Here is a 27530-nt window from a genome sequence, read left to right on the forward strand (position 1 = left end):
TATATGGCAAGATTTGGGTATCTAAGTTCGTTACCCTTTCCTTGGCTGTATCTTAGCATTAATTTTTCAAAAATGACTTTCAAAGAGATGTATGGCTTCAACTACTTTGTAACTGTAAGAATTCCTTGCTCCTTTCACACAAATATCCACTTTTACTGGTATGACCGTAGTGACCTATTCTGATAGGATAAAATTCTGATATTCATTTGGGGAAAAAAGTATCTGATTTCTGGAACCATACTGTCCAGTGTGGCATTAATGAACATCTGCTCTGCTGGGTTTTCTTGTGTGGATGCATGACATGGATCAGACGAGTACCTCTGGTATTTTCATTGAGAAAGATAAATATGCAATGTCTCTATCACACAGTTGATTAGTAACAGTTACAACCTTCTCTTCATAGTTTTCTGTTAGCGGTTTTGTTAGTTTTGTTTTTTTTTTACAGTCCTATGGTGATTTAAGTTTTTGTAGAATTCCCAGAATCACTGGGTTGGAAGAGACCTTCAGGATCATCCAGTCCAACCCAGCCCCAACCCCTCAACTAAACCCTGGCCCCCAGTGCCACATCCAGGCTTTGTTAAACACACCCAGGGATGGGGACTCCACACCCTCCCTGGGGAGAACATTCCAGAACTTTATCACTGTTTCTGTAAAATTTTTTTTCCCAATATCCAAGCTATATTTCCCTTGGTGCAGCTTGAGGCTGTGTGCTCTGGTTGTGTCAGTGCTGCCTGGAGACAGAGCCCAGCCCCAGGTGAGCACAGGCACCTCTCAGGAGCTGCAGAGTGATGGGGGCAGCCCTGAGTCTCCTTTTCTCGAGGCTGAGCACCCCCAGCTCCCTCAGGGGCTCCTCACAGGGTTTGTGTTCCCAGCCCCTCTCCAGCCTCGTTGCCCTTCTGTGGACATGCTCGAGCGTCCCAAGGTCCTTCCCAAACTGAGGGGTCAGAGGTGGACACAGCACTCGAGGTGTGGCCTCACCAGGGCCAGGTACTGGGGCAGAATGACTCCCTGCTCCTGCTGGCCACACCATTCCTGACACAGGCCAGGAGCCCTTGGCCTTCTCAGCCCCCAGGGCACTCTGCTGGCCCACGTTCAGCCGGCTGTCACCAGCACCCCCGGCCCCTTTGTGCCTGGACCCTGTCCAGCCACACTGTCCCCACACTGTAATGCTGCAGGGGTTATTGTGGCCAAAATGCAGTACTCAGCACTTGCATTTATTAAACTTCATCCTGTTAGACTCAGCTCATACATCCAACCATTCCAGGTCCCTCTGCAGAGCCTTCCTACCTTCCAACAGATCAACACACGATCCCAGCTTAGTGTTATCTGTGAACTTAGTGATGAAAGACTCAATCCCTTCATCCATGCCATCGATAAAGGTATTGATCAGAGCTGGCCCCAGCAGAGAGCCCTGAGGGACACCCCTGGTGCCCGGCTGCCAGCTGGATGCAGTGCCATTCACCACCACTCTGGGCCTGGCCATCCAGGCCGTTCTGAGCCCAGCAATGAGTGGTTTTTATTAGTTCTGTAACCCACCCACTTTCACCAGTTTGCTTATGATTACTGTCATTGCAAAGCTCTTAATGGAAACTCAAGTATTATAGTAAGGGAAATTAGATTTAAATATAAAACAGCCCAGGTTGGAAGGAACCTCAGAAGATCATCTGGGCCAGCCTCATTCGGATTTAATTTCTCTATCAGGCTTACATCATTTATTATACAGAACTGTTACATTGTTGATTAAAAACATGGCACAAGTGGCATTGCATCACTTTAACAAGAACATCTTCACCAGATAGATTTCCATTTTTCTTTTTTTTCACCTAAGTATTTTCATTTTCAATTCAGAAATTTTAACTTTTAAATGCATTTTTACAATGCTGTCACTGTGAGCATGTGTTTGATGCTTTTTTTTCAACAGAAAGCAATGCTATACCAGAATTGTTGCCTACAGAAAATGCTAAGATGGACAATGGAGCAAATGGTACCACATCCCAAATGAATTTGGAAGATTTGAGTAATATTAAACAACTGGAAGCTTTGTTTAGAGCACAGACATTAATGGCTTTATTTTCTGGTCGTGGATCTTCTTTTCATCAGCAGCACTGTTTGATGGCATATGCCTGTATCGTCCGTATCTGGCAGGTGAGATTATATGAGATTATATGTTGCGTTGTGTTATAATAATGTAGCTAGTATATTTCACATTTCCTTGTGTAATTATGGTAGCAGCTATTAATTTGGCGTTTAGCTTTGCCCTTAGGGTTTTCTGTTGTATGGTGCAGTTAGCGTATTTTCTCAGGTTTAAGGATTAAACAAGAAAATTGTTTCTCTCAGGAAAATGGAGGGGAGGCACTAAGGGTAAAAGCAGTGGGCTGTTGTTTCTCAGGAGTCCATTCATATGTTTTGTGCAATATGTTCTCAAATTTTGTATTTTTTAATTTGCTAAGGAATCTCAGTAGTGGCAGAATACATACTGAAGACATTTCTGTCAGTTCTGAAGGTGGACCTTCATGAAATTGAGTCAAAAGGACTGTCATTTGACTGAAAAGGATTGTGGAATCTGGCAGTGTTCACTGATTGATTTCTCTAATTACTTTTTCATAGTTAGAGCATTTCAAATCTATCAAATCTACTTCACTTCTCATAGACATGCCCAGTTGAAATGGCAATTCAGAATCGCAGCAATGATGATAGGAAAACAATTATATGTTAAGTAAAGTAAATATTTGAAGGGACTAAATATGTACTTGATAATAGTAATGCAACAAATCATTATAGGAACAGTCTCAGTTGGGACCTACCAAGTAGATTGGTACGCTATGGCTTGTGTATAATTTTACTTCAATTATTAGTGAAAGCCTGCAACTTGTTACCACTTACTTGTGGTAATTATGAGCAACAATTTAAAATAAAATAAAAATCAGTTTAACATGTGATGTGAGACAGGAATTTGCAAAGTAAAAATGGAATATTGGTGTTTTCAAATTTACACAAGCATAACTTTTAATATCCAGCACTCGACTGTGCATCTTACTAGGGGAAAAAACTACGTGAAGAGAGTACCACTGTTTGAATAAGCTATTAAAACTAAAACTTAGAGTTGATGCTGCCATCAGTGCCAGTTGTAAGAAAATGATAGTAATTCTAAGAATCATATCTACAGCTGAACAGTATTATGAGAAAAGAAATAACCATGTGGTATTAAGGGAATTAAAGTACTTCAGGATACCTTGTTTTGGCTTTACGAAGTAAAGCAGACCTGACTGCAGACATCTGCTTGAAAGCAGGCTCTTTAGTGTTAGGACTCCATAAATAGGTCAGTAGAAGACTTTAAAATATTTTACAAAAAAATCAGCTGCCTCTGACTTTTTAAAGATGTGTCACCTTTAATTTGAAATTTTATTTTGTTTTGAGTATCCAGCATTTTGTATTCTACTCTTGTATTCCTCCAGCAAAACATATTACTCTTCTCAAATTAATGTGACTTTTGGTTTTGTTTTGTTGTTGTTTGGTTGGTTGGTTTTGATTTTGTTTGTTGTTGGGGTTTTTTTTGTTTCTTTTTAATTTTAGGTAAAATTAGAATCTGTGCTCCTGCTTGTACAGAGAAAGTTTCGATTGATTCTTTTGTATGCTTAAATATTTATAATTTTTTTTAATTTAATGTTCAGTAGTAGCATTGTAAAAGACTGACCCAGAAGGAGTACAGAGTGACTTTGCTATTTTGCAGATTACCTCCTTATAAAATTCATCCCTTGTAGAAAATGAAGCTGGTTAGACTAATGGTTTGGGGGAAAAAAAAAAAAATTGCATTTTCTACCATATAAGTTAAAAAAAGGTAGTGTAGTATTTATCCAAGAGATGATCTTGTCTTTTGACAGTTCTGCTGCTTAATTGCGTTGCCATGCTTGTACAAAAAATTCAAGCATCTGGGAGTCTCTGAAATTATTATTTCATAGAAGAAAACTATTATGCAAGCAGACTATGATATGTGACAATTGTTAATAGCTGTAGATACTGACTTGCAGTGGATAATAACTATTACTGGAAAGTGAGATTATTATTGTTATTAATATTGCAAATTGAAATTAATTTAATGTATTTTTTTTATAATCTAGGTGTCATTGTCAGCATCAGGGATTATTACAAAAGCATTCTTAACACAACATACAAGTCATCAGAAAGTGCAGTCAAAAACTCCTAAAAAAGACAAGGACAAAAAGAAAGAGAAACAAGTAAGACCCATGTTTATGTGGAATTAAAAGAACCCTCTCTTTCTTAGAGGTGTTTCCCTGAGCTCATTTGGGGAATAGTTCAGATGCTTTACTGTGCCCACTCTCATAACCTGGGGAGAATTTCTCTGTGAATCTGTGGATCATTCCTCTACTCTTGATCACAGCCTTGAGAGATCATGAATTTACAAATACTTTTTCTTTTGTTTGTTGCCTTGGTCAAGACACTGCTGTTTTGTAAAACCCACAGTCTAGAGATCCAAAAACTACCCCAAATTTGACAAAACTTCAAAGGACATTGAGCAAATGTGCTCATTTTTTAGCTGTATATTTAACACCAATAGGATTGTTAGTTTGATCTCATAAGTGTTCTTGCTTTTATTATAGGTTGAAGTTTCAAAGGAGAAACCTAAAGGGAAAGAATCAGTTGATTACTTACCAGAAAATGTGGAAGAATGGGCCCAGTATGACTGTCCCAATGAAATCAGAGATATTTTTAAACAGAAAACAAATGGTTATGGTATTAACTGGGATAATTTCCCAAAACCTGTAAGTATACTTCTCAAAAATCTAGAGCATTTACTATTTAGGAGTAAATCAGTCCCGGAAAATGGTTTTATTTTAGTTTTTCTGTCTGTGTATTTTCAGACAGTTGTCCCAAATACTTTTGTATTGTAGTATTCATTAATACTTCGAGGTGTTAGCCTGTTTTCTGCAAGCTGAAATGAAGCGAACTTCGAGAAGGCATTTGCCAACTTTCTGTGTACCTTGCTGCTCTTTCATCTAGAAAGTTTCTTTATGCCTTTTTTCAGGTTTATTTTGGAACTGAAGATGTAATCATTAATTTAAAATTTATTTTCTACAAAATTAAGTTTATACTGACTGAATTTTAAAAAATTTCTTTTCAGACTTGCACTTTGTATTTTATGGACCTTTTATCAAAAGAACTACAGAAAATTTTTTGCCCCCACTTGATTCTTCCAGTCTTTCAGCTAGCTGAAGTTATTGCTAGTGAAGTGCTGGAGTGTAGAAGTCTGTCTGATCTCTATCACCTTCGGTTTGTATCCTTTATTTTAAATAAAAGAGAAACTGAATGGAGTGGACCATCCATTAATATCTCAACAATAGTAACAAGAATTTTTTGTGACTTACTGTTTTATATTTGTAATGGATTTTTATTTATTTTCCTTTCTTTTTTAATGCATTTTAATAGAATTTTGGTGAATAGGTTTGTGGAATCAAAGCCACTAAATTTATTTGTTACAAAATATGATCTCCCATGTGGAAAGCATATGAGGTCAGATTGGATACAAGGGCATCTTTCACAAAGATCATCTAAAGATAAGATATCTTTAGAAGTTCCTTCCAGCCCAAACTATTCTTTGATTCTGTGACCTCTGTCTATAGGTAATTTTCCCTGCCTTTATTTACAATCTTTGTTATTGCCAGCATTAATCGAGACATGAGAAGGTAGGATTGACAAATGGGGAATAAGTGCTATATATATATATAATGTACTTATATGAAGCAACATATGAAGGATTCAGGTTGTTTCTTAAACATTTCTTCTTTTTTATTTGTAGAATTGCCCTGATATGCTCAGATTTAAAACTGAATCAGGCATCTGTGTATCATGAGAAAGCCGCTGGAGACGTATACATTAGTGAATTAGAGCAAGCAATGTATGTATTTTCACTTCTGAGGGGGCATTTATTTGGGACTGTTTTCCCTACAGTTAACGAGTGTTGCTGGGGGAAAACAGTGAAAAAAATTATCTTGGAACACACCTGTGGTATATTAGCTATGCCCTAAAATTCTGTGCAAGTTTGGTTAGTGTTTATCTACAGAGTAGTATATGGTAAGGACTCCTAACACACTAATACTTTGTTATGAAATTCTTTTTCAAATATACTTAAGTTTGCTTTTTTGTTCCTGTGATTTAGGTGTAGGCAAGAGATTGCACTGGAAAAAGAAAAAAATGTATGCATGAAGACAGAAGAAAGAAAAGTACTATTTGAAAATGCTCAGCTTAATGGTAGTAGGAATGAGAATGTCCTTACTTCAAGGAAAAAGGTTTTTATTTCTCCTTCAGTTTCTATACTAAGTTACTCTTTCCCTTTTTTAATGCACTTGCTAGTTTGTTTTTAGATAATACTTGAGAAATACATGAACACAAAAATAATAAAAAAGTGCATGCTATCTAAATTCTGCTAGCAATCATCTGAAGCTGAGGTTTGCCTGGCATACTATTTATATCGAGGAGAAACAAGATTGGAATCTCTATTCATACAAAGTAAAACTACTTTCCTACAAATGGATTTGGGGACTAATGCAAATGGATTAAAAAGACTGAGAAGCAAAAAAGATACTGTATTCACTCTTGGTCTTGTTTTTTCTCTTCTTTCTCCATTACATCAGCATGTACTGTTTTGCTTCTGCTTTCATACTGTTTAAAGCGCATGCCAGTATTTCAGCTCTTTCCTGTCTCTTTTTTAAGAAGATAATTGCCTTACTGATTCTTTAGATCTTACCTTCACTTTGCTCTTTATTATGGCAATGCTGTCTGGATTGTCATCACACCATTTTGCTCTTTTTGTATATTTTTCCCATACTTGTGCATTGTATTTCCAATTACTAATCCCTCTCAATTCACCTCTTTTAGCTGTTGTAAATAGTATTCCTCTTTTAGTTTTAGTTATTACCAAAAGTCAACTTTGTGACAGCAGCATATCTGAAGTAGGTAATCTGTCATCCAGTTAGTTTAAATAGTATCTACTTACTAGTTCAATGCCTTTTGAGGATTGTAAAATCCAAATCTCATAAACTACCTGTTGTTCTTGTAATATAATGTTAAATTTTGAAGTTAGAAAATACAAATACAGCTGAGGTGTGGGATGTCACAGCTAACAACTTGTATTCTGTCTAGGTTTTTTGACATTTATGAAGATGTAATACTCTGATTTTTTCAGGGTTTTGAGGTAAATGCAGTAACAGGAAAAGGACTGAGTGCACTTTCTTTCCCTCGCTTGTGGATTGAAAAAGCTGAAATACTAATTCAGCTAGGCTTGTATCAACCAGCAAGGCTTCTGCTTTCAGAGGCCCATGCTGCAGCTCAGGTACAATACAAATTAAATAGAAAAAGAAACACTAATAACATGTGTAGGGAAAATGCAATTATTTGTCGGAGTAATAATAATCAAACTGCAAAGCCAAGCCTTCTCCCACCACCCCAAACCAATTTCTTATTACATTTCAACATATGTAATATGTACATTTAAATATATGACATTTCAGTCCAACTTTATGGGAGTTGTCTGAAGGTTATATAAATTTCTGAAGTAGTGTCAGCCTCTCTGTCTGCTTTGCAGTAGCCTCGGAAGATATGGGTGTATTTTGACCTTATTTGTTTAAATAGGTGGGAAAAGGTGAAGGTTTGTTCAGAAGAGAGAGAGAGCATTTAGTCCCATCCTCTCAATATTTTGATCATTTGAAAGTCTGATTATTTAATTTTGAACTTCATTATGGATTGACTGCAATTTTTTGATAAAACTGAAATTATTTCCTAGAGTTCTGGCAGATCTGAAATAAGTGTCCATATGTTCCACCTAACAGGTTCACATCATCTCATTATTAGAAGGGATTATACATTACAGATATTTTCCCTATATCTAACATTTTCCACTTTAGCCCTGTGCTTCATTATAAAAGTTTTTGAAATATAATAATTGCAGTAAAACATTTACTTAAAGAAAGTGTAATTGCCATCCTGTTACTTTGTGTAATATTTTTTCTCCTGTAAGAAAACACGGCCTATGTAAATTTAGTACAATCATGAATACTTTGAATAATAATATATGAATGATATTCATGAATAATACATGTCCCTTTATATAGCATTAATTAAGCATTGTATATTGAGGAAAGCTCAAAATACGTTAGTGAGAACGGTAATTTTAATTATGTAATTCGTCAACAGAATCCTGTATGTCTGTATTATACAATATTTGTTCCTTATACAGGACCAGTTATATAGCTTATAACTAGTGTAAAGCAACACTTTGAATTTGCGGGATCTCTAGTGTATCTGTACTGTTGACAAAAAAAATCTTTCATCATCACATTTCTTCATCAGACACTGACAAACTCTAGCAGATATATACATACTAAATAATAGCAGAAAAACAGTTTATTTGACTGGTGAAATAGAAGGTACAGGAACAGAAAGAAATATGAAGTAGATGATCCATAAGGAATAACTAAGAAGTTCAGCAGATTCTTGGGGAAATAGCATTCACTTTTTAATTCTTTAAGGTTAATACAAAATATGGACAGACAAAAATATGAATAGCAGTAGTGGATTTTTAGTGTATAGAACACATCTCTCTCTTTCTAGGAGCTGAGGGCCCTATGTGATATGTCAAGGTGCTTGTACTTACTTGCTGTGTTGGCTAACCTGGAAAGAAACCACAGACAAGCTAAAGCACTCCTTGAGAAAGCACAGCTTCTGGGAGGAGATGAACAGTTTTGGTATAACAGTACCCTTAGTCTAACAGAAGCAATTCTAGAGGAAGAGGGGGAAGGAAAACAGAGCATGGTAAGGAAATTTTTTGGGTTTGGAGATTGTGGTTTGGGGTTTTTTTCAGCAGTGCTCTCTCTCAGTGAAATATTACAGCCTTTCCATTTCAATAAAAGCAAAATTAGGTGTTAAATACAGTTAAATGTAGTTATTTTCTCTGAGCATATAACAGGCATTAATTACAGGTTCCAAACAGGTGCAGGACAATCAGAATGAGATTCTACCCACAGAAGTTTAGGATGTTTTTATGATAAGCTGTATGTTCTCCTATTGCAACAAAACCAGTTATAATCTAGTATGTATGACTAAACTCCCAGAGATCTGATTCTCTTAACTGGATTCTTTTGTATCAGTATTATTTTCTATTATGCTTTTCTTTCCCAAGTGTTTCAAATAGTTTTACAAATATTATTTCTAGATACTGGAAGATACTTCTGCAACACTTTTTTTTTTTTTTTTTAACTAAAGCCCTATAACATCAAAATATCCATTTACTGTTAAACCCTTAACTTTCATGAGTTTCAGCACAAATAAAGTCTTATGCCTGTGATGGTCTAACCTGTCTTGATAAACTGTTCAAGGCTGTGTCATGTAGAGGGATTATTTTGATTTTGACTAAACTCCTATTGTCTTTTACTGTGTACCTCCAAGATGAATCTGGCTCCATCTTCTCTCCTTGTATGTATGTGCACCATTCATGTAATCATCAAAGTATCTATGTATGATCATAGCACAGAGAGGAGGACAGAGTCTTAAGCTGTGCCAAGGGCACTATAGGCTCATATTAGGAAAAGGTTTTTTATGGAAAGAGTGATCAAGTACTCAAATGTTCTGCCCAGGGAGGGGGTGGAGTCACCATCCCTGGATCTGTTTAAAAAAAGCCTGGATGTGGCACTTGGTGCTGTGGTTGAGGTGTTGGGGCTGGGTTGGACTTGATGATCCTGAAGGTCTCTTCCAACCTGGTGATTCTGTGATTCTGTAACTCAAACTTTCTACACTTCTTTACAGTTATCAAGAGCTAGCCATCTTCAGGATAACTAACATGTTGTGTACAAAATTTAAGCTTTCTAAATTAATGTTTATTATTATCTGTAGACATTTAAAATAGAATCATGAAAATTCTCGTGTTACCTGCAGGCTTGTGAGATATTGGAACATACTGTAAGTGTGCTTCGATCTACTTTGTTGAAGAGACCAGGCAGGCAATCAGAATTGGGTTTTATGATTGCATCCCTTGAAGCCAGGTAAGCGGTATTTTCTCTAAAATATGCCCAGCTTCTAAAATGCAGCTACATTGCAAATATATGTACTTTTTACAATGCTTTCTTATTTTAGTATGGCAAATTCTGTGAATTCTCAAATATTTTTGTTCTAAGTAATTTATGTGGTGGTTTGGTTTTTTAAAGTTTCAGTTTCTTTCCTAAATACCGTATTTCCTTCTCAAATGCTTGCATGTAGCCCCACTACCTGTTGTGTTGGTAAACTAGACACCACAGCCTATTGTGCATAGCTTGCAGTGCAGGTTACCTAAAGGTGCAGTGTATATTTGCCTGTGCAGAGGTACCTGTTTGAACACTCCCACAACACTACTGCAGTCTGCAGTATTGACTTCTGCTCTCAACATGAACCAAGAGGCCTGTTCTTGGTGAAACTAAACAATTGTTTCAGTTGTACTGAAATACAAGCACAGAGACCTTAAAATGTGTTGGTGAAGGGTGAGTGTACAACACTTACTCTCCTGTCTTTCCATAGATGGGAAGCTTTTCTAGAAAAGGAAGACTGTTATGAGTCTTCTCAGTTCATCTGTTCTTAGAAGACTGATTAGGAGGAAGATGGAATAATTAAATACATGGAACAAGTGATACCTCTTCTCTAATCTCAAAATATAATATTTGGATTTTTTCAGAATTACTATAATTTGTAAAACACACAACTGTGGTACTTTTTGTATACTTCTTAGAATTTAAAGGAAGGCAGAGGGAAATGTGTTTGTTCTCAAAAAGTCTGTGCTTTCTGATTGCTATCTTGTATTTCATTTTTCTTTCCAGAAAAGCACTTATTCAGATACATTTTGCCCAGGATCATATGACAATTGATGCCAATTCTGCTCAGTTGCACATTCTACAGGAATCCTACAATAAATTAATTCAACTTGAGAAGGACTTTCTTCATCACGGGCATAAAAACTACAGTGCTGAACTACTGCTGGAATGTGCAAATATTTGTTGGTATGAATATACCTCTACTGAAAAAATTTATTTAGGTTAAACTCGTCCATGAAGTGTCTTGTTTACTTTTTATAGTAAAGTAAACTTTACTATAAAAAAATCTAACTATGTTATCTGCTCTTTTCCATCATTAAGATGGAAAAGAGCAGATAACATAGTTAGATTTTGTATATTGGTGCTAGATGTCTGTTTGCATCCCTCATGTGTTCTGTATTCAGAAACATACTGTAAAATCAAAAATTGTTTACACTGAAGGCAGAGTTCTCTTTTGAGGTCAAAACAAAGTGTTTGCGTCTCTTAAATCAGATTTTTGACTTCCCATTTGTAGACATATTTTAGCAGCCACACCAATCATTCTCTAGTATTTACAAGCTTTTGCAATTCTTACTGTTGAAATGTTTGTCCTGGACTGCGAATCAAATTGTATTCTATTTGCCATCTGTATGGCAGTTGTCTTCTGTCAAGTGGGCAGTTTTCCTTATCTCTTCCACACCCACTCCTCCCTCTGGGGGGACATTGCTGATAACAGACTATTGAATGTCCCTGCATGGCTGATAAGAACTACAGCATCCCACTGGGAGATGTGAGCCCAGGGGGAGGGGCCAAGCATTCCTACCCAGATATAATCCAGGGGGAGGAGCCAAGCATTCCTACCCAGATATAATCCAGAGGGAGGAGCCAAGCATTGCTACCCAGATATAATCCAGAGGGAGGAGCCAAGCATTGCTGCCCAGATATAATCCAGAGGGAGGAGCCAAGCATTGCTACCCAGATATAAACCAGAGGTTTTGAGACACCAGCACGGCTTCTCCACAGGATTCCCCAGAGGAACAGCAGCTGCCTCTCCTTCCACTGGATCTTCAGAGGAAGAATCCATCCTTCTCTACAGATCCCTGCTCCAGCAGAACCACACTGACACTGCAGGAGGGCTGAGCCACAATTCCAATGGGACTGCCACCAACACCCTGACCCACAGGGTGTCAGGCTGTGTTCTGACTCTGGCAGTGTTGTTTTAGTTTACTGCATTGTTTATTTTATCTTTTTATATTCTTCCCTATTAAAGAACTGTTATTCCTGCTCTCATATTTCTTGCCTGAGAGCCTCTTAATTTAAAATTTATAGCAATTCAGAGAGGGGGGGTTTACATTTTCCATTTCAGGGGAGGCTCCTGCCTTTCTTAGGAGACACCTGTCTTTCCAAACCAAGTCAATGTTTTTCTAGAAACTGCTGCAATAGTAAAAGTGCATAACATGGTATACTGGAATCCCAGCTGTTTGCAAGGCACCCCTTAAAACAACTGAGACCTGATACACTGCCATTGTGTTCCTGCTAAAAACATCCTCTAGAATATGATCTGCCTTTCTTCTCTTTGAGTCTTGGCATCTTCTTGCATTGCAGCCGTACAGTTCTAAGAGTAAGACCTTGGAAAAATAACTTGTAAAGGTTCACTTATTCTATTTGTACATTTCAAAAACACACATACAAATTTAATATTTGTAATGTATAATTGAGCTATTTGATCTAGTAATTCATTCATTATTTTATTATATATGTTCAACAGTATTGATACTGTAAAAATAAGCACTTTCTTATTTAGTTCTTTTGAGTTTATGGTTTTGTTTTTTGGTTTTTTTTTTACAGGAAGAGTGCCAAGCAGGAAAGGAACAAAAGAAACAAACACAGTCACTATTTAGATGCTTACAGTTTAGCTCAGAGAGCAGTATCCAAAACAGAAGAAGTATTTCATAACGTTTGTAGTTTATTTGCATTTAATGAGGTATTGGCTTTTTTTACCTTAATAGTGGAAAGGAAACCTAGTTTAGTTGTAATATTCACTTATTCTTGGATAATCTCATTTGAGGCTTCCAGAATTTATCTTCTTGTAACGATAAACATTCTTTGTATATGGAAGGAAAAATTGCATGCATAAGATACATTTGAAAAAGGTATGAAGAGAGGATTTGTTTGGTCTTTGTCAAGTTTATTTAATTCTGGCATTTATCTAATAGCTACAAAAGCAAAAAGTATAAATTTGGAGATATTTTTATTTTGCTAAATACCTTGAAAGTTTAAAATTCCTCAAAATGTGTTTCTTCTCAGGAAAAACAAAAAATCTTCACAAAATATTATAAATAAAGAATGTCTGTCTTCAAAATAGTGTATTTTGCATAATGAAAGCCTGCAGCCTACTTTGTTAGTGTGTATGTAGCATTATTAGATATTACATATTTGTACCAGGTATATAAAACATGAAAAACAAAAACCCAGCTGCTCTTACTCTATGGAGCTACTTTGATTGCCTTGTCATGTATTTGACATCATTGAAATTTTTGTTTTAAATTACTTAAATATCTTCATTGCAACATTTCTGCTCTATCAAGGTGGTAATGCTAAAATGTTTGTTTCTGTGGTTAAAATAAATACAATATTCTAACTTCTTATGAGGTTAATTTGCAAAAATATTTGAAATTAAAATTGTATTTTCTTTTGTATTTCAGAGTAAAAATGTTAGTATCCCATTAATGAGACAACTAGCCCTTAGAAAAATAAATCTTGTGGAAATTCTTTTGGATATTTTTCATCTTGTCATTACTGAGAAAAAGTTTATAAATCTGGGAGAAGAATCATTTCATGAATTTATGGAGGAAATCAGCATTGAAGGTGATGCAATAGAACAGGTAATACAAAATATTTATCCTATGCCTTGCATAAAAGGTATAACAAGGTTTTCCATAGCACAACTTCTTCCGCTACTGAGGAAATGGGTTCCCAGAGCAGTCATGTAGTTTTGTGGCAACAGAGGCTGAAGTGTGTGGTTTCAGTCTTGGGGATGGTTTTCTGGCCTCCCTGCCCTTATCCCACGTTTTCCTTGGCGCTGGTTGAACTTTGATTATGGATGTCACATTGAATTTTGTTTTCTTAATCAGTTGGTAATGAATTCGTACATCTATTAAAGGTAGCTCATTTGTAGTTGAAAGTATAATCACATTTAGCATATGTGTTGCATTTTTTAACAATGCATTCTTCTGTCTGTGTGGGGATATATGAGCAAATAAATATAAATATGTATTTTACCAGGATTGGAAGTATATGAAACGCACCATGGCTCATATTACACTGGCTCAGTTAGCAAACACACAGAATCTTTGCAAAGGCTGTCCCAACATCGAATCCAAATGCCTGTATCTAAGTGGAAAAACACTTCATTTACTTGCCATCAATGTAGATCCCATATATTCAGAGATTTACTGGAAGCCAAATGTTACGGTATGCATTCTTTTCTTCAGTTAAATTTATTTTTCTGTGTAAAGTTTATCTGCTCTAATATTTTTTTATATACATTTGTATAAAAGCTGCTCTTTATGTAGGGCTAGGTTTTATATACTGCATGCAAGCCATAATAAAAATGGATGGTAAAATGAGTAATTTCAAAAACATGTTTTTGCCTGCATGCTATCCTCATGTAGCTTATTTTTGATTTGTTTGTGAGATACGCTAATTACAACATTTTAAAAAGAGAGATACAAAAATTCCTCTAATGCCTTAAAGGGTGAGTGAGGTACGGCCTGTGAATCCATGCAATCAGGTATTGATTTGTACGTTAAAAGCTTGGGTTTGCAAGTTGCTTCTGTGTTGCAGTAAGAACCTTTGTAAAGAACCCTTGTGAAAAAAGGAGAATTGATAGAAGCATTATACATTCAGTGATGAATTAAAGTTTTCAGAAGAAATGAATGGAGGACAAATATGAGAAAGTCAAACTCTCAGAAGTTGCATGGGGGGGCTTTTTTACTTTATGTTGGTCATATTGCCTTCATAACATACTAAGAAATTTTGATGGTTGATAGTATTACTAAATCTCTTACCATGAAGGAATTAAGATAGTGATTTTTTTTTAAGATTAATTCAGTTTCTACAAAAGCTTTCATGAAAGAAATGAAGACTGCTTTACTTAATGGAGTGATTAATTGTTCATTTTTTTTTAAACTGTGATGGGTAGGAAGATGCTATATCTGACACCAGAAAATCTTCGCTGACTTCAGCAGAATGCAGTGAACAGGACGTGACAGAGAGTGGTTTATCAACTAATAAATGTCAAAGTGATGAATATAGGAGGAAAATACAGGAATTAAAGGTATATTACTTTATGAGCTTGCATTAGAATTTGAGTGCTTTCTTTTTATGGAATAATACTCAACTTATCAGTTCTGTTTAAACTAATAATGGAAATGTTGTAACAAAAACTTGATCTTAAAAACAAAAAAAACCTACAAAACACTTTCCAATGAACAGCTTTCCATCACTCTCTGCTTCAGTGGTTTCCCACTGTTTGAGCATGTAGCAACGAGGACTGAATGCACAGGCAGTTTCTTTCTGCCTCACAGATAGGACTTCTTAAGGGAGCATAACATTTTGCAGACTGGGAGCAAAGAAAGAAATTACTTCAGTCACAAAACCTTTGTGAAATTCAGTGTGCTGATCTCTGTTAATTACTGCTGTTGAAAGCACACTAGGAATTGGGAATGTACAGTTTGTGTTGCTAGTAAAATCAATAAATACCTGGGGTAAGAAATGTGTGGGTTCATTTGGACTAAATATGTTAACTGTCCAAGAAACAATTGTATTGATCCTTGGTTCTGAACTGATCATATTGCCTTGAATTTAGAGTATCTTCGCTGAGTACACCTTTTATATTAAAAGAAATTTCTTTGTTAGACCAAGTATTTTTTAATGTTGTAAAACAGATGTTCGAGTCTGCTAAAAATTAATCAGTATTTGCATATTTTGATCATACATTAAGTGCCTTAAAAGGAAAATTAATTAAAATTGCTCATTAAAAAGCAATATTTATCTTCTCTAACATGCTATAATCAGTATATGTATAACAAATCCTTAATATTAATCAATTTTAATATAAAGCTTTTTATTTTTTGTCATCTAGACACAACAAAGGATGGCTCAAAAGTATCTTTCTCAATCCAATGAGGCTTTGCTGCAGTCTGTGGCTATTGCATTCAATTATAATGTTACTGATGTACTGGCTCTTGCTAGTTTGGAAATGGCTGAATGCTTTCGACAGTTTGATCCAATTTTAACTAGCCAGTATTTGGCACTTCATCAGGTAAGGCAGCCAATGTTTGTGCTGCTTTTCAGTGGGAAGATATTTGAAGCTGCAAAAATGAAACTGTATTTGCATAGTCTGAAAATTGGCCATAGAGAGCACATGTAGGGTTCCACATGTAAGAACCAGAGTGTAATATAGGTCATCAAATAGATGGTATATTTGCCAAGCTCAGAACATCAGATCAGTGGTTTGTTAACAATTCTATCACCTGCTGTGTTTGACCTGACATTTTCATTGATGATTGCATACATAAAAAAATTTTAGTAGGAATAAATTACTATATTGTCATTAGCAAAGATAAGATATTGCCACAAAATAATTTCATCTTTCCCTAACAAATAATTTTAAGAATGTTCCTCTGGATTTGTTCAATCATTATTTTGCAGTGGGTAATTCAGTTTACGTTCAGTTTCTCGAATTGATACCTGCACAGCATGGTCCCATAGATGGCTTGAAGGTGTGTGCATATGAGTGTGTGCCTCCATCAAAGAAAAGATGCAGAAAATCTGTAGGGTTTATATTCCCTGTATCAGGAACAAATAACCCATATTTCCTAGTTCAAATGACAGGATTAGTATGTTTGCTGAAAGAAAAGTTTATGTCATCTTACCCATTATTTTGCATTTTGTAGAAGTCTGCTGTGTGGTATGATGGGTGTCCATTAAAGCACAGAAACAGAAAAGACTCAGCTTACTTGAAAGGCTAAGCTAAGAACACAGTATTTACCATTCCATGTAGACCTTAGATGACTAAATGCAGGAACCTTGATGGTAAATGCAGACAAAGAAATTAATTCCAGCTATTTGTATTTAAGAAATCTCCCTTAGTTATTGTCAGACCATTTACATTAACCTGTAAAAACAAACAGCAGTCTTCTGCTAGTGCATCTCACCTTTCAAGGTAGAGAGCTTCTCTTCAACATAGATATATATTATAAAGGCATAGCTTATATATTTATTCATTTTATTTTTGTGAAGGCAAATAAACAGATGTAAAAATTTTGCAGAGTTGTTCAGTGTCTGTGATAATGAAGAATATCCTTCTAACTGCTACGTCCAACACAAGCAGCTCTCAGCTGGCAGCGTTGCTGCATCTGCAGAATCAGTTAAAACAGAACAGAAACACAAGCGATCTTCTAAAATGTGTGGAACAGCAGCTGACTGCTAATTCACTGGTAATTTCTGAGCTACTTATTAGGGGTTTATTATATGTTATATAAATTCACACAGAGAGATATATGTGTGTGTACAGGACATGAGTTGGTGGTGGGTTGGCAGTGCTGAGATAGTGGTTGAACTTGATGGTCCCTGAGGGCTTTTCCCACCTGAAAAATTCTGAGATTCTAAGAGCCACCCCTGTACCTTCCCCTGCTATCAACATCTTGCCATGTAAACCAAATACAATTTTATACAATGTTTGTTGGTGAACTGTCTCTAGCAAAACTTTTTTTCAAAAGAAAACGTTACTATGAATTATTCTGTAATTTCCTTTGCTAATACTCTGCTATTGTTTGATAGCATTTTAACTTCAGAAACTGTGTAGTGGCCGTAAAAGTCATGTTGGTATGGAGAGTGGACTAAGATACAGTATTTGTTATTTGTTTTAAATAATATTTATAAGTTCTTCTGCGCTGCACAAAAATTACGTGATCATGGAATGGTTGAGGTTATAGAAAATCTCTGAAGGTCGTCTTGTAAACCCCTCCTCCTCAAGCAAGGGCCACCTAGAGCTTGTTGCCCATGACCATGTCCAGATGGCTTTTGCATTATCTCCAGAAATGGAGGCCCCACAGCTCCTTGCACAGCTTGTGCCAGTGCTTGCTTCCCTCACAGGGAAGCAGAATTTCCTGTTGCTCAGACAGAGCCTCCTGTCCTGGCACCTCTGCTGAGTGTGTGGACTTTGAGTACATTCTTTCCTAGAATAACTATCAATTTTCTAATGAAAGAACTGAGAATGGGATTTATAAAGTCTATGAAAATAATAGTGCTTTTGAACTACTGTACAGGCATGGAGAAACCTCTGTATTCCTGTTGAACATTTTAATATAGTGGATGAATTGCCATCCAGTTTCTGCATAGTTATTCTCCAGCATTCAGAAGACAGGTATAAAATTTCATCATTTTGATTTAGCACTGTTTGTTACAAATATAGTCCTTTTTTTTGTGGTTGAATATTGCCTTTCACTTCTAATTTTGATGGACTTGAATTTTAGGATAATGAACTAATTAATATATAAAATAAAACTGCCTGTGGCTCAATGTTATGTTTTCTGTTCTTTCCATTTCCCTAATTATCTCTCAAATCCCCAGAGTCACTTGAAAGGTTTCAAGCCATTCTTAATATGATTCCTAAGATCTATTGAGAGTTTCCTGCTTTTATTGCTTATGCTCTTGGAAATGTTAGAAGGGGTCATATTTAGCTTTATAAAGCCACTAATTATCTGATTATAGCAGCCTAATTAGGTGCATTAAACGAGCTCATAAATTGAGCAACGGACTATGAGAGCATTCACCAATTTAAAAAGTCTTTAACACTTGTCATGGGACAAATAGAAATCTACCTTATTGGTTACACAGTGATAAAAGAATTTCCCTTACCACTCTCAGTTTGTTCCAGCTAGAATTTGCAGGTTTTTGCATCCAGGGTGGGGGTAGTTACTGCATCATGAGAGTATTTGTGAGCACATTAAATTAGAGGGCAATGATTACTCATCTAATAAATCTGAGTCATATAAACAAGGCTAGACAGTCAAATAGTCTATTCAGCACTTTTCTGGTTTCCACAGATCACAGTTGTACAGTTCATTGATTGAGGTGCCCAAAGTAAGTACTGCAAAGCAGAAAGGAAAACCCCCTCCGCGGATGGGTAAGTACCTCTTACTTTTTAAGAGACAAAAATCATTGCACTGATGTTATGAGAAGGCTCATATCTTTCACTGTTGCAGTTAGCAAACATTTTAGATACTTTTAAAAAGAATTTTAACTCTTCCTAATTGCCAAGGAACATAAATTCATAAATATGTCTCATTATCAAATGTCTTGTATCTAGTCACAATTTATATAACTTTTGTTTGTAGTTCAATGCTGAAGTTGTTACAAATAAATAAGAGTTTTTTTCATTGTACATATCTGTATATGTTTTGTGCTTATCTATCTAGATTTTATTTTCAAATAATGCCATGACTAGAAACTGATGGTGTTTATGCAATCATTTCTTCAAGTACAAATATACTCTTACAAGGGTGTTATCCTTCTTTTAACAGTGCAGGCAAAAGTTTCTCGATTTCCTGTGAATCCTGATGCGTTTCGTATTTTGTTGGAAAAAATGCGTCTTTACAAGGACAAAAGGATGAAAAATCATCTTAAACAAACTCTTACTCACAACTTGAAAGAGTGTGTCTCCAAAACAGATGTGGTAATATATTTTAGTACCTTATATTTAAAATCGGGTGAAAAACATGTACTAAAAATATGATAGACATTCTTTATGCAGAATTTTTCAGTTCGTTCCAAGCATGGCATCCTTAGTCTTCACAGTTACTGTATGCTTGGTACTCTGCTTCAGAATTTAATCTTACTGTGCTACAGTTGCTGTATTTGTCATTCAGGATCTTTGAAATGTTCAGTAGCTAATCAGAATTTAAATGGTACAGTTGAGATCAGTTTACTTGAAAATGGGCCAAATTTCAGAGATTTCTGGCGACGGGCCCTTGGTGAAGGGCTGGAACTTGGGGCTGGGCCTTGCTCTCAAGAGCAGATAGCAGGGCAGCTGGCTGGGGAAGCTCATTGCCTTGTCTCCTCTGCTGGGCACCTGGGTGGCACACGGAGCAGGGCCAGGCTGCCCCTCTCGCTGGGTACGAGCTGCAGACTGGCACTCCTGCCATGTGAAATGCAGGATTTGATTCACCTCTGCTGGGCACCTGGGTGGCACATGGAGCAGGGCCAGGCTGAGCCTCTCTCTGGGTGCCAGCTGCAGACTGGCACTCCTGCCATGTGAAATGCATCCTCTCGGGGAGGGGAGGCTCTCATAGCAACCTCCCAAAGAAATGCAAGAGAAAATGCAAAAGGGAGCCTCCTCCTGCACTGCCTCAGCTCCGCAGCAGAGGCCAAGAGGCAGGAGAGAGGCAAGAGAGAGCAAAGGCACACGAGAGCTCTGCTCGGGTGATGATTTTACAAGGCGTTGGCGCTCCCGTGCCCTGTGGTTCTGGTTCTGGCTGCAGAGACCTCTGCTCGGGTGATGACTTTTACAAGGCGTTGGCACTCCCCGGCCCCGTGGCTCTGGTTCTGGTTCTGGCTGCAGGGCCTGAAGGAAGCAGTGACAATTTTGGGCACATAGAGATACAGGGTACAGTAACAGTCCGGGTTACCCTGCACATTGACGAATCTGGTTCTTGAATTGTAATTCTGCTTTATTCATCCTGTTACCATCCTTCAGTTAAGATACCAAGTATTGCAGGTGGTTGAAGTGTTGATGATCACTTTCTCTTGCCTATGGCCAGACTTTGTTGTACTGGCAAGTTTGCAAAGATTGCTGTATTTGGGTAAGTCAAAAAAAAGGTGCTAGGATAGTGTCACGTTGAACAGGTGAAAAAAACAAGCAACTTAGGTTTTTAAAAAGCACATGAATTAAACTCCCAGAACTTATGCATGCACCCTATACTGAGCCACACAAGCCTTGGATGAGGATTTGATTCATTAATAGCAACATTCTTCACCATTTAGTTGAGTTTGTTCAGTTAGTGGATTTTTGTCCATCTAGGCGGATTTTACAAACCTCAGTTTTCAATGTCTATCTCTCCGGCATGATTCTATTTTCTTCTTCTCTATTTTCTTCATTCTGATTAATTTTTCCCTAAATTGGCTCCACTGATCTCTCCATATGCTTTCATTTGCTTCTTCTATATTTGTCATACAGTTTCTGTTCACTTCTTAAAGTTGTCCTTATGCAGTTTCTTCTGATTGTTTGAAGGAACACATTATAATTTCTTTCTGCTGTAGTTTTCTGCCATTTTCCATTGAAATTGCTGAAGTATATTAATTGTTTAAATAGTAAGTATTGACAGCTTCTAGTAATTCTAATGTTAGAGTATTTTGCAAAATGCTGGTGCAAAATTTTGAAATAAAGTAGTTTTGAAACCAACTTCTTATATTTGTATTTTCCATTTTATGATCTTTCACACTATTTTATTTAGTCTCTGATTTAAAATATTACAAAATGTATATATAATATGGTATTTAACAAGAATGGAGATTGAAAGTATTCTAATTTTTGTTTCTCTGTGTGTGAAAGACTCCCACAGAGAAAACAGGTGATAGTGAGCTTGATTTGACATCAGATTTCTCTGAAATAATAGAAAGGATGGAAGAGTATCTGAAACCAACCCTGTCACAATTTGATTTTTCTGCTATCAGGTAAGATATATTGACTTTGATTATAATTTGTGAAAACAGACCTGTGACTCAATTCCCTCAAATAAAGGAATGATTTTAGAAAGGATACTCTGTTGAATGAAGGTTCCATGTTTGAAAGAGAGTATAGTCAGGATATGTCAAACTAAGGGACTGAGCAATGTGAAGGACAAATGGCCGTTTCTGAGAAGCATTGTTCTCCAGCTTAAGTTATGCTTAAGTTGAAACTCAAGATGCAACAGTATAATTAAAATGATTAAAGATGGGATTTCTAAAGGACAGGAAATTCTAAGGGAGAGTGTCCTTTATGTAAAATTTCATTGAAAGTGATGCAGAAATTGAAGCTGGTAATATTTTCCATTAATTTCCTCTTCCCAGAGAATCCCGGTGTGTATCAGTTTCAGCATCTGAAACAGGAAAAAAGAAAGTGAAAGATAAGGACACCAAACAAGGTGGAATCCAGGGTATGTCTTCCCTGGAGCTGTGTGTGTGTCTGTGTGTATGTGTGTGAACAGATACTAAAATGCAGTAATTTCAATTTTAATTTTATTTAAAACAAGGAGAGGACAAAGGCTTTAACATTGTTTTTTTCTGTTTTATTTTCTATATCAAGTCAAATATTTCAGTATACTTTCAAAGACAGATTTAGATGCTGGAGCAATGCTTCTGCATTTATTTAGAGTCTTCCAAACCATACAGTCTGTAGACACCTAAATGAATGGCTTTATCACAAACCAATTTTCAGGAGAAGAGCTAGAATAAAGAACTTTCTTAAGTCAGTAGATCAGTAAATGTCTTTGTCTTGTCTTTTTTTTTTTTGCTTTTCTTTGTGGACTCTCACAGGATGATAGTTGCATACAAACCTAATGCTACAGTATGTCTCTAAACACATCTCAAGAATACACATCTGCAAGAACTGGATAAATTGTCTCCCATGCATATGCTCTTTCTCTGTAGAGCAGAAATATTGCTATAATAATATTTAGTACTTTTTCCCCTAAATAACAGAAACAAAATTTTTCTACAGAACAACACAGTATTGGATAAGAGTGCCTTTACAATTCTATTTTTTGTAACCAATCACTTCTGTGGCAGTTTTGCATTTCCAAATATTGTTTTCCTGAATGTATTGTATATACCTGAACTTGGACCTGAGATGGTTGGTTATTAATTCAGGGATGTTATTCCCTCTGAAGAATTGGTGTTAACAAGTGCATAGAAATTTGACAACATCTTAAGAGTAATTATATAAAAAGAAATATTTTTTCTTAATGCACTTAATCCACAGTACAATGGAGTTCACGTGTCATACATGGGAGGAAACTTAGGTTTTGCATCTAACTGCAATTGTTTATAGGCAAACTGAGAACTAAACCTCAATCATGTTCTGTCACATCTCTTTAGATGCACCTGTGGATTTGGGATTGTCTGTGGTATTACTAGGGGATGCTTTATTGATGGAGTTGCCTTTGGAGGCTCTGAGTGTATTTAAGGACGAAGGAATAAGTTCTGTTTCCAGAGATTTTTCTCTACAGTTTCTCTACAATCGACTACACTGGGCTGAGTCAGGTACTATTAGATAAACATGTTTTCCTTTAGCATAATGATGCATAAAAAAGATACTTTAAAATTTAAATATGAATTGTGGTGTATATTTTACTGGAAGACAAGCACATGCAGTAGGTTTCCAATATCTTAGGTGGACTAGATAGAGCAGTAGACTTATTTCAGTCATGTACAGGCTGATTATAGGAGCAGTGACAGCTAATTTAAAAAAACCCTGACACATTACAGAATTATGTAAAACTCAGCAGGATCTAGAACTGTAAAGAAGCTTACAAGCATGTTGTTAAATCTTCAAAGCTATTTTCAGCTGCAATAAAAAAAGGAAGTAAGAATTCACACTTCTGTAATTTTTTTTTATCGCTACTCTAAGACTTTGCTTTAAATACCAAATGTAAAATTTTACTCTCTGAAATCTTTCCTCTCAGTTCTTGTGCTACACCTGTGCAAAATCAAATCCCCACAGGCTTTAGGAACTTTCCCTACTGCTGGCACTTACACCCTACATAAACTCTAGCAAATTGAGGTTAAATAATGTAGTTTGGCAGCACCTAAACTTCTCCTTATGGCATCTTAAAACTCATTTCTTAGATCTAGAAGTGAGTAATAAATGCACCAAGCCATTTTTGTATGAATCAAAGATGCCTTCTATTAATAAAGTTAAAAATTTTAAGCTGCATTTTTCTCATATATAGAGAAAACCACGTAAAATTACTAAACTAGTTGGTCCATGATAAAAAATAGACCAAGTATAGAAAATCTCACTCTGTACCATGAAACTATTCTGTTTTAGAGAGGTATTTGTATTGTGTCCATATCTATACTAATATTTAGTAATATTTAGCCTCCAGTATAACCTGTTCTGTTTTTTCATTTCACTCCTTTCTAAAGGGAAAGAATTGTAAGTAATGTGAGATTAGCATATTTTTACTTTATTTACTATTACAGGCCTTTTAGAAATACAAGTTTTAGAACATGTTGGTTTTTTCTATTTCTGTTTTTCCCTTTTTCACAGTGGAACTTATGGTTACATAATTTTAGAAGTAGATAAATGAGAGGAAGCAAAGTTGAGAAGTCTCTGTTCTTTCAATTGTGGCAGATGAGCAGTATGATCTCAAGCTTCCATGAACTTGCAGGGCACTCAGCAATAACTGGCTGAGGTGTACTCTTGGTGATAATCATATATACAGTGAGAAACATAAGACAGTTTTCTGTGCTTTTTAAAATTCCCTTAAAGAAATAAAAAATCCAATTCAAATATGAAACTTCCTTTTTCCTTTAGGTCTATGTCCCACAGAAACTTCAGTGATTACATTAACATCAACAATTAATAGCTTTGGTAAACTACTTAGAAAGTGCTTTGATGATCATTGTTCAACCCTATCCAAAATTGGCAGTGTAATGAAGCATTTCATGTCCAAGGGATCACATCTCCTCCTTGCTTTTCACTTTAAAGCCTTTATTTTTAGGCAAGAAGGCTTGGATCCTTACCTTGCTGTGTTTTGAAATGAATTTTTATATTTTTATGTAATCTATTGTTGTTATTATTTTTATTATTACTGCTAGCAGTACTATTACTACTACTACTTAATGATATTAAATATGTACAGTCCTTCAAGGACATTTATTTGCTAAGCTGCCCATACATTAATTCTTTTTCTTTTCATTTTCACAGAAAATGAATTAAAAAAAAAAGTTGAAACATCTAAAGAAAAAACCACAAAAACTCAACAGAAAAAGAATGTCCAAATGGTGAACTTTCCACATTTTTTGTAAATAACCAGAGAACTTGCATAGAAAAGTGTGAAAATGGGTTGCATAAAAGCTCATTATGTGTGCTAGAATTCTGAAATGGAGTGAATGTCTCATAAGTCTGAAAGAATCTTGCTTCCTGTTGATTTTGCAAGGAGTTTTTCTTTGAAGAATCACACTTTATAAATGGGACATATTTAACAAACCACAAAGGACGCTGCTTAAAGTTACTGAAAATAATGTCTGCAAAAAAATATTGTATTTTATATACTTATTGCATATGTTTTTAATAATTTATATTTATATTTGCATATATATCTATATATGTGCCCACATGTGTGTATATATGTGTACATATGTATATGCATTGTAGCTAATGCAGAATAGTTATTAATTTCCACTGATAATTGAACACCATGATGCTTTTAAACCCAGATTCAAAACTCTGTCAATTGTTTAATGTGTCTTTCTCTTAGCTGTTTGACACAAATAATGCAATACTGTTAGTATTTAATTGATGCTTTAACATATGTATTATTTTTAATTGTAGGCACCAGTTAATCGTGATCTACCTTCTAATTGCTTGTCTGTTGATACACGTAATTTAAAATGTATCCTTTCACAACCTATTGGCTAAGCGTATCAGCTAAATTTCCTTCTTTTGTTGTTTGAATGCATTGTTTGTGATTAACTGTTTATCAGATATTGTGGACCCCTATAATGAAGGAAGAGAAGCAGGTAATATATATTAAATAATATTTTATTTAAAATCTACCCATGGAATTTAGAATTGTTTTGTACCAAAAAATGAAGTCATGACATCAAGATGTTGGCAAAAAAGCATTCCTTTTCATCAGAACAGCACAGCTTATCACCTGTATGTGGTGCATGTGTGCAATAGCACAACCAACAGTTAATGGAGGTTTTTAGCTCCAGAAAGTCAGACTGGTTTGGGTTGGAGGGTCCCCAAATCCCCCCAGTGCCACCCAGCCATGGCAGGGACACCTCCCACTGCCCCAGGGTGCCCCAGTGTCCAGCCTGGCCTTGGGCACTGCCAGGGATCCAGGGGCAGCCACAGCTGCTCTGGGCACCTGTGCCAGGGCTGCCCACCCTGCCAGGGAACAATTCCCAATTCCCAATCTCCCATCCAGCCCTGCCAGGGAACAATTCCCAATCTCCCATCCAGCCCTGCCAGGAACAATTTCCAATTCCCAATGTCCCATCCCACCCTCTCAGGGAGCAATTCCTTCCTGATATCTAGCCTAAACCCACTGTGTTTCAGTGTGAAGCCATTTGCCCTTGTCCTGTCACTGTATGTTCTTGTAAATAGCCTTTCTCCATCTGTCTTGTTGTCTCCCTTCAGATGTTGAAATAGTTACTAACTCTAAACACCATGCAAAAGAAGCCACAGAACAATCAGTATCATACAGAGTGTGTCTCCATGTGTTTGTAGTTCTCCTTCAGAGCAGATCAATATAAAACACTTCATGTGTTCAATATCTGATTTTAACTTTTATACTAGTATGAAAATGTAGTCAAAAGGAGAAGATTGTTTATCATTAAATGTGCAATGTGCTTGGAGAGAAGGGGTAATTTTGGAGTCTTGTTTTCTGAAATCAGGACTCTGGAAACTCAGTTTATCCACTCTAAGCCTCTGCCACAGAACTGCATGAGCAGTACTGGTTTTCAATTCTTTACCCTTTTTTCAGGATACCTAAAAGTTTTTCTTTGTGTCCTTAACCCATCTACCAAATAATCCTTGTTCACTGTAAAAGACACCATTCAAATGGGCATCTGATTTTGTTCTGAAAATGTCACAATTGTTTTAATTTTAAAAGCCAGACTTAGGTTTCAAAAAACATAAAATCTAATGATGACTTAAAACCCCATAAATATAATAGTGACATTTTAAAGTTATTGAAATTGAGATTGCCCAAAGTAGTTTGTAGTATGTTACATTCATAATGATAAAATTCTGTTGTTACAGAAGCTCTAAGTCCTTCCCGAAAACTTCAGGAAATACTAGAAAAATACCGTGCCCTATTTAAAGTGCAGTGGGAAGGTGTCATTGGCCGTAAGTGTGCTCCAAGGTATGTAATATTCTGTCTGCTTTCTTGTTTTATCCATATTTCTTGTTTAAAACTGTGCCTCTTTTCAGAGACTTTGTCCATAACATAGGGTCATATTTCGCTGAGCTGATAAACACATAGCAAACCATTGTTGTTGTATCAAACACAGATCTAGGTTTGTAGACAGAATATTTTAGGGATCTGAAGCAGAGTGCTGCAAAGTGATTTAAGCAGGCTGGTTTTGTCAGAGTTGCTATATATGTAAATAATCTAATTTTGATGGAAAGTCTTCTGGTGCAGTCTTTGATGAATACACATATGTGAGCAGAAGTGTAATTTCTGGCTTTGGTCATAATTATTTGCAAATCCGAGTCATAAAACCACAGCATCTCCATGCATCTTCAGCCAACTGCCAATGAGAGCACAGATTTCAGAAGCAGGGTAGTGAAGGTACAGCACACAGTTTCCAAATTCAAACATTGACCATGAAGCTACTACCATTCTATCGAGTCTGCTCATAAACACACTTTGTTCTTTATAGAAATAGTTCACGTTTAAGATCATAGCCATAGGGGAATAA

General features: G+C 36.1%; 1 protein-coding gene across 1 annotated transcript in view; it reads left to right on the top strand.

The window, feature by feature from the left end:
• CFAP46 (cilia and flagella associated protein 46) overlaps positions 1-27530 on the top strand; it is a 73211-nt gene that overhangs the window by 38802 nt on the left and 6879 nt on the right. Inside the window, exons 32-57 of the mRNA XM_054277227.1 lie at positions 1922-2145; positions 4119-4235; positions 4620-4781; positions 5141-5289; positions 5816-5914; positions 6176-6305; positions 7202-7348; positions 8626-8826; positions 9946-10052; positions 10857-11036; positions 12678-12813; positions 13535-13714; positions 14115-14303; positions 15034-15168; positions 15976-16155; positions 17165-17332; positions 18164-18261; positions 18944-19023; positions 19421-19572; positions 21448-21569; positions 21945-22030; positions 22971-23135; positions 24805-24881; positions 25432-25492; positions 25584-25619; positions 26869-26971. Of these exons, the coding sequence (XP_054133202.1) occupies positions 1922-2145; positions 4119-4235; positions 4620-4781; positions 5141-5289; positions 5816-5914; positions 6176-6305; positions 7202-7348; positions 8626-8826; positions 9946-10052; positions 10857-11036; positions 12678-12813; positions 13535-13714; positions 14115-14303; positions 15034-15168; positions 15976-16155; positions 17165-17332; positions 18164-18261; positions 18944-19023; positions 19421-19572; positions 21448-21569; positions 21945-22030; positions 22971-23135; positions 24805-24881; positions 25432-25492; positions 25584-25619; positions 26869-26971 (3484 nt within the window). The remainder of the gene's footprint in view (positions 1-1921; positions 2146-4118; positions 4236-4619; positions 4782-5140; positions 5290-5815; positions 5915-6175; positions 6306-7201; positions 7349-8625; positions 8827-9945; positions 10053-10856; positions 11037-12677; positions 12814-13534; positions 13715-14114; positions 14304-15033; positions 15169-15975; positions 16156-17164; positions 17333-18163; positions 18262-18943; positions 19024-19420; positions 19573-21447; positions 21570-21944; positions 22031-22970; positions 23136-24804; positions 24882-25431; positions 25493-25583; positions 25620-26868; positions 26972-27530) is intronic.

Source organism: Melozone crissalis, unplaced genomic scaffold (genome assembly GCF_028551555.1).
Source record: "Melozone crissalis strain CALT ecotype California unplaced genomic scaffold, PUWL_Pcris_2 ptg000019l_1, whole genome shotgun sequence".
NCBI classification, from domain to species: domain Eukaryota; kingdom Metazoa; phylum Chordata; class Aves; order Passeriformes; family Passerellidae; genus Melozone; species Melozone crissalis.